The 7,564-nt window shown below is 47.4% G+C and overlaps 1 protein-coding gene across 2 annotated transcripts in view; it reads right to left on the bottom strand.

Moving 5' to 3' along the window:
* Positions 1 to 452: 452 nt before the first annotated feature.
* Positions 453 to 7,564, bottom strand: part of CCDC36 (coiled-coil domain containing 36) — a 75,066-nt gene continuing 67,954 nt past the window's right edge. Inside the window, exons 7-8 of one of the 2 annotated variants that reach the window (XM_011939099.1) lie at positions 3,062 to 3,165; positions 453 to 2,426 (exon numbers count right to left, since the gene is read on the bottom strand). In XM_011939099.1, the coding sequence (XP_011794489.1) occupies positions 1,263 to 2,426; positions 3,062 to 3,165 (1,268 nt within the window). In that variant the 3' untranslated portion in view covers positions 453 to 1,262. The remainder of the gene's footprint in view (positions 2,427 to 3,061; positions 3,166 to 7,564) is intronic. The other variant, XM_011939100.1, reaches the window with a different exon arrangement.

Consider the following 7,564-nt stretch of genomic DNA (forward strand, 5'->3'; position numbering starts at 1 on the left):
GCTCTGTTGCCCAGGCTGGAGTGCAGTGGTGTGATCTCGGCTCACTGCAACCTCCGCCTCCTGGGTTCATGCCGTTCTCCCGCCCCAGCCTCCTGAGTAGCTGGGATTACAGCGCCCGCTGTAAGAAAAAATAGGCCAGGCACAGTGGCTTAAGCCTGTAATCCCAGCATTTTGTGAGGCTGAGGCAGGCGGATCATGAGGTCAGGAGTTCGAGACCAGCCTGGCCAACATGGTTAAACCCCATCTCTACTACTAGAAATACAAAAATTAGCTGTGTGTGGTGGTGGGTGCCTGTAATCCCAGCTACTCGGGAGGCTGAGGCAGAATTGCTTGAACCTGGGAGGCAGAGGTTGCAGTGAACTGAGATCACACCACTGCACTCTAGCCTGGGTGACAGAGCAATATTCCGTCTCAGGGGGGAAAAAAAAGAAAGAAAAAATATATATGCTTTTAAATGTTTTATTTCTGATAACAAAAAATACGTATGTGTTGCAAAAATTCAAAAAACTTCAGCAAGATATAAATGGAAAGCCAAAGTCCCATATAAGCCCACTGCTCTTCAGAAATAATACAAGGTCTACAATATTATTAGCTTTAAGAAAGTGCTTGAAAAACAGGACAAGGGAAAAAGCACCCAGGAAGAAAAATGGCTTGTGAGCAGTGATGCTCTGGACATTTGCTAGTGCATGTCACCTCTTTCACTGTCAGGCTTATCATTTTCTCTGTTCACAAGAAGATTTAGGGTGTCCTGTAATATGTCTACTGATCAAAAAATGCAAACACTCTGACAGCATAAGTGGCTAAAAATAAAGAAAAAAATCCTGAGGCCTGAAAATGTATTGGTTATGTGTAGGGAATATTTTAAAGACCCAAAAATGTTGTTTGGAGTCATGCTGCCACAGCAAGTTTTATGAGAGCCCTTCTGCTACACAGTATTCCATAAGGAGGCCTGCCCGCCTTTCGCCAAGTACAGGCACCCTGCTCCAGATGCACCACCACCACCAGGCTGCTGCCTCAGCTCTCATCACCACCATTTTCACGTTTCATTCCAACAAGTAAGGATGCACTTAATCCTTGTCATGGGCAGTGCCTGGTACCCAGAGTGCTGGATCTTCCCTCCCCTCGTGCCCATTGACCCCACCTCAGCAGGGCCTCTGACCCTAGGGTACTTGGCAGGCTTCAGGGACTTTCTGCTCTTGGCCAGTCCAAATGTCCTGCGATTTGTCTTTCTAGCTGAGACCAATAAATTAACTGTGGGCTGGTCAGAAGCCATCATCATCACTGCTATCAAAACCCAGGTCATAGAGCAAATTCTTTCCTGCCTCCTTGCATAGAGGGGTCTCTGAACATCCAAGATTGAGGTCACTGAACCAGCTCATCTGGTGGTCCCCCTGGGAACTGCTGGAAAGTAGCCTGTTGTCTTGGGAAGAGCATCTGCTCAACTGCAAGAGTCTTCCCTGCACTGCCCTTGCTGTCTTATTGGGCATGACTATTCCTCCCAGAATAGGGCAGGCTAGTTTTCTGGGGCTCCTGGGATATTGCAGATGCAGAGGCTGACCATGGGGTTCCTGCTGCCCCAGGAAGGGCCTTTGTGGGACAGAAATTGCAGGCTGAGGACTCTGATATTTGGAATTGAATTTACAGGTCTGGTTTGGGATTTGTTTTTGCTTTCTGGCTAGCAGCCTGCCTCTGTGGGCCCTGTGGGCCTTCCTGGGCTGCTGCTTCTTGTCTTTCCCCTGCATTTCTTCAGTCCCATCTTTCTGTTTAGTCACCAAATGTTCACATGGGTCACACAAAAACATACTTTGGGCTTGATATTTTTGGCAGGCATTCTTAATGCTGGTTGAAAAGTTGTTTATCTCCAGTGATGTGAGCTGTGAGGCTCCTTGGGAAACCAGGTCCCTGTCACTAGGAATCTTATGGCCTTGGATGCTGGAACCACAGTTCTTGGCACCTGTTTTACTAACAGCCCAGTTCTTGCAGTTAGTCTGCACTGCCTTGTCCTTTACATGCCTATTTCTTTCATGGGACCCAAATGCTGACAGTGCAGCCTCTTCTTGGAGAGCATCATTCTTTGCTCCTTCACCCCAGGCACCAAATTCTCCAGGTTGTAGGGAACCCATACCAGGATTCCATGCAGCAGGGAAGGCCTGGGCCTGCCATAAAACTGGCTTCTCAAAGGTGTATTTTTCCTGCTCGGTGAGATTGAGGCTCTGGGCCAAAGGTGGTGACGTCTGAGAAGCGCTGTCTTTTATATGCCCAGGTACTGGAGACACTGAGATCAAGCTCTTCAGCTCTGCTAGGACACTAGGCACATTCAGCTGGCCTAGCTGCTCACACAGCTGCTGGAATTCCTGACTCTGCTGAGCAACTAAAACTTCAAGGTGCTTCAGGTTGGACTTCATTTCTATAAACTCTGCTTGTCTCTGGGGAGAGAGGCAGTGAGAAAGACAGTGATGGACAGTGCAAGTCAGAAAGCACAATAAACATGAGAACAGACCACTGGATGTGACCGCAGAACCATGGCTTGCTCCCTGTAGGGAACCTCCCAGGGTAAGCAAAACTACACTCTGGAGTTGAACCCTTGGGGCCCACATCATGTCAAGGAACCTTGGGAAAGGAAGCTAGCCTATATGCTGGCCCCTTTCCAAGTGGCCTGTGTTGGCCTCTGGTCTTAGCTGAAAATATGCAACTTTAAAGGTTTCTCAGCCGGGTATGGTGGCTCACGCCTGCAATCCCCAGCACTTTGGGAGGCTGAGGCAGGTGGATCATGAGGTCAAGAGATTGAGACCATCCTGGCCAACATGGTGAAAAACTCCATCTCTACTAAAAATACAAAAATTAGCCAGGCGTGGTGGTGCGCACCTATAAGTCCCAGCTACTCGGGAGGCTGAGGCAGAAGAATCGCTCGAACACGGGAGGTGAAAGTTGCAGTGAGCCAAGATCGTGCCACTGCACGACAAAGCAAGACTCTGTCTCAAAAAAAAAAAAAAAAGTTTCTCTCTGGATCTGGTTACAAAGCCCAAAACACACTTGGAAAGAGGTTGGGGTTTACACTTACAGCTTCAGATCTTTTCTTCATCTCAAGGATGGCCTGCTCCATGTTGCCTTTGTCCTGGACTGCCTCAAACACCAGCTCATTCTGGGCCTGCACAGTCTCTTGTACTAAATACAAAACAATGACAATTTACCTCCTGAAGACTATGTATGCATCTGCCCAAACCACAGAACCACAGCAGTGAAAAGGGAGGAGCTGGATGCAGACCAGAGTGGTTCCTCCAGGTTCTCTTTCCCTCCCTCCCTCCTTGACAAGATCCTGGCTAGGGCAGACCTAACCTCAGCACCTGCTGGGGACTCTTGAGAATGGGGACTCTGAGACAACAGCACAAACCTCTGTGGCCTTCCTTCTTGGCCCTGTCATCAGAGTGATCTTTGTAGAATGTAGGTATCATCATGCACCCTCTGAAACCTTCATTGAAACATTTTTTTTCTTTTTTTTTTTTTTTGAGACAGAGACTAGCTCTGTCACCTGGACTGGAGCGCAGTGACACGATCTTGGTTCACTGCAACCTCCACTTCCCAGGTTTGAGCGATTCTCCTGCCTCAACTCCCGAGTAGCTGGGATTACACGTGTGTGCCACCACACCCGGCTAATTTTTATATTTTTAGTAGAGATGGGGTTTCACCATGTTGGCCAGGCTGGTCTTGAACTCCTGACCTCAGGTGGTCTGCCCGCCTCAGCCTCCCAAAGTGCTGGGATTACAGGCGTGAGCCACTGTGCCCAGCCCATTGAAACTTTCAATGGCACCCCACTGGCCACTGAACAAAATCTAAATCTTTAAATTGGCTAACAAGATCTGGGCTCACTTCCCTTTACCCATTTGTCCTCCTCCACATCTCTGGACTCTGTTTTCTCTCTCACCATTGGCCTTCGTGCAAAGTCTTCCCTTAGCTTCAAGTACCCTGCTTCTGTCCCTGTCATCCCCCCAACCCACCAATCGCCACCTTAGTCCAGCTAATTCCTATTCTTCCTTCTACTTTCAGCAGTAACCTCTTCAGAAAATACAATTTCCACTCGGCTAGGGTGTTGCTTCTCTCTGCTGGTAGCACCGTGTATGTGCCCTACTATCATTTATTGCCCTCCATTTATTTATCCCATACTTAACACTTGGACCCAAATAGACTTGGGGACCTAGGTGCTAACTACATCAGGACTGATACTGATTTCCCTCTTTTACACAGTGAGATTCTGCACACACACACACACACACACACACACACACAGACACAAATTGTGTTGCAATTTATTGCCATCCTCTTGCTAGACTACAGGTCATATGAAGATGCTTTTATATTTATTCAATGAATGTTTAATGAGCATATACTATGTGCCAGGCACTATGGATATAATAGTTATCAAGACAGATAAAGCTAGCCAGGCGTGGTGGCTCACGCCTGTAATCCCAGCACTTCGGGAGGCCGAAGCGGGCAGATCACCTGAGGTCAGGAGTTCGAAGCCAGCCTAGCCAACATGGTGAAATCCTGTCTCTACTAAAAATAGAAAAATGAGCCAGGCATGGCGGCAGGTGCCTGTAGTCCCAGCTACTCGGTTGGCTGAGGCACGAGAATTGCTTGAACCTGGGAGGTAGAGGTTGCAGTGAGTTGAGATCCCGCCATTGCACTCCAGCCTAGGTGACAGAGCGAGACTTCATCTAAAAAAAAAAATAAAAAGACAGACAAATAAAGCCCTCTTGAAATTGCAATCTTAGGGAAAACAGGTAGTTAATGACTAATTATATAAATAAATTATACAAATAACTATAAATGTAATAACTGCTCTAAAGGAAAAGTATATTGTGCTTGAGACCATGTAACATGTAGACTTAGTCACTCTCAGGGGTAAGATTTCCCTAAGAAACTGTTATTTAGCTGAATTATCATAAAACTGTAAGGGAAAGAATATTACCAACAGAAGAAAAAGCATGTTCCAAACAGGAATTGAGATCAGCATGGCTGAAACATGGTGAGCAAGGGGTCCAGGAGCAGGCCACAGCTGAGGGGAGGCAGGTCACAGCTACACAGAGGGGTGTATGGGCCATGGCAAGATTGGTGGGCTTCATTCTTTTTTCTTTTTTTTTTTTTTATTTGAGACACAATCTCATTGTCATCTAGCTGGAGTGCAGTGGCCAGATCTCAGCTCACTGCAAGCTCCGCCCCCCGGTTTTACACGTTCTCCAGAGCCTCAGCCTCCGGAGTAGCTAGGATTACAGGCATGCACTACCATGCCCAGCTATTAATTGTATTTTAATAGAGATGGGGTTTTGCCATGTTGCCCAGGCTGGTCTCGACCTCCTGACCTCAGGTGATCCACCTGCTTCAGCCTCCCAAAGTGCTGGGATTACAGGCATGAGCCACCATGCCTGGCCGAGATATACACCTTTATCTGAAAGTTTATTGTCAGACACTGTGCTAGGAGCATGGGAAACAATTTTGAACAAAACTGTCTACCTACATGAATTTTTTTTTTTTTTTGAGACCGAGTCTCGTTCTGTTGTGAGGCTGGAGTGCAGTAGCGCAATCTCGGCTCACTGCAACCTCTGCCTCCAGGTTCAAGTGATTCTCCTGCCTCAGCCTCCCAAGTAGCTGGGACTTTAGGTGCGTGCCACCACGTCCAACTAATTTTTGTATTTTTAGTAGAGCCGGGATTCACCATGTTGGCCAGGATGATCTCGATCTCGACCCCACGATCCACTGGCTTCGGCCTCCCAAAGAGCTGAGATTACAGGCATGAACCACCACACTCAGCCGAATTCTACAGTCTAGAAGAGGGAAAAAATAATAAACAGGCTGGCCGGGCGCCGTGGCTCAAGCCTGTAATCCCAGCACTTTGGGAGGCCGAGACAGGTGGATCACTAGGTCAGGAGATCGAGACCATCCTGGCTAACGCGGTGAAATCCCGTCTCTACTAAAAAAATACAAAAAACTAGCTGGGCGTGGTGGTGGGCGCCTGTAGTCCCAGCTACTCCGGAAGCTGAGGCGGGAGAATGGCGTAAACCCGGGAGGCGGAGCTTGCAGTGAGCTGAGATCCGGCCACTGCACTCCAGCCTGGGCGACAGAGCGAGACTGCGTCTCAAAAATAAATAAATAAATAAATAATAATAAACAGGCTGGGCACAGTGGCTCACACCTATCTATAATCCCAGCACTTTGGGAAGCCACTGAGGTGGGAGGATTGCTTGGGCCCAGGAGTTCTAGACCAGCCTGTGCAACATAGTGAGATCCTGTCTCTATAAAATGAAAAATAAAAATTAGCTAGATGGGGTGGTATGTGTCTGTGGTCCTAGCTACTCGGGACGCTGAGGCGGGAGAATTGCTTGATCCCCAGGAGGTCAAGGCTACAGTCAGCTGTGATTGTGCCACTGCACTCCAGCTTTGACGACAAAGCGAGACCCTATCTCAAAAATAAAGGAAAGAAAGAAGAAAGCAGTAAGACATGGTACATTTATGTTATGTGTATTTTACCACAATTTTTTTTCATACTTTATGTTCTAGGGTACATGTGCACAACGTGCAGGTTTTTCACATATGTATACAGGTGCCATGTTGGTGTGCTGCACCCATTAACTCATCATTTACATTAGGTATATCACCTAATGCTATACCTCCCTCCTCCCCCCACCGCACAACAGACCTTAGTGTGTGATGTTCCCCTTTCTGTGTTCAAGTGTTCTCATTGTTCAATTACCACAATTTTTAAAAAGTGGGTCCAGGGCTGCGCCACCCCACTGGCAATGCTGGCTGCCTTCTGCAAACTGCATATGCCTCACTCCCTCAGTGTAAATTAACAAACACTAATGGATAACAACAGAAAATGGCATGAAAACAGTAGAAATCAGCAATTTTGCACAGGAAGTTTTGGGAAATGTTTACTGTAGTCTCCCTACAGTTGGGAAAAAATTGAACAAACAAGATGAATTTGGTAGCAGGGCGTGTGACTCATGCCTATAATCTCAGCACTTTGGGAGGCCGTGGAGGGTAGACCACCTGAGGTCAGGAGTTCAAGACCAGCCTGACCAACATGGAGAAACCCTGCCTCTACTAAAAATATAAAATTAGCCAGGTGGCACATGCCTGTAATCCCAGCTACTCGGGAGCCTGAGGCAGGAGAATCTCTTGAACCTGGGAGGCCGAGGTTCCAGTGAGCTGAGATTACGCCATCACACTCCAGCCTAGGCAACAAGAATGAAACTCCATCACAAAAAAAAAAAAAAAAAGATGAATTTGGTGCTTTGAAAAGTGTGAAAGCTGCTAAAGAACTCTATTCTCAGATAGCAGAAGTAACCAAAATTAATGAAGCTCTTGCAGAACATACTGGACTTGTAAACAAATCTTCTTATGAAGATCAAGGTGACACTAAGTAACCCTTCAGAACCACATGAACTAATGAGTGAAGAAGTATATAAAAAACCAAGTAGGGGCCGGGCGCGGTGGCTCACGCCTGTAATCCTAGCACTTTGGGAGGCCCAGGCGGGCGGATCACAAGGTCAGGAGATCGAGACCACGG

The sequence above is a fragment of the Colobus angolensis genome, unplaced genomic scaffold (assembly GCF_000951035.1).
Source record: "Colobus angolensis palliatus isolate OR3802 unplaced genomic scaffold, Cang.pa_1.0 Scaffold18, whole genome shotgun sequence".
NCBI lineage: Eukaryota > Metazoa > Chordata > Mammalia > Primates > Cercopithecidae > Colobus > Colobus angolensis.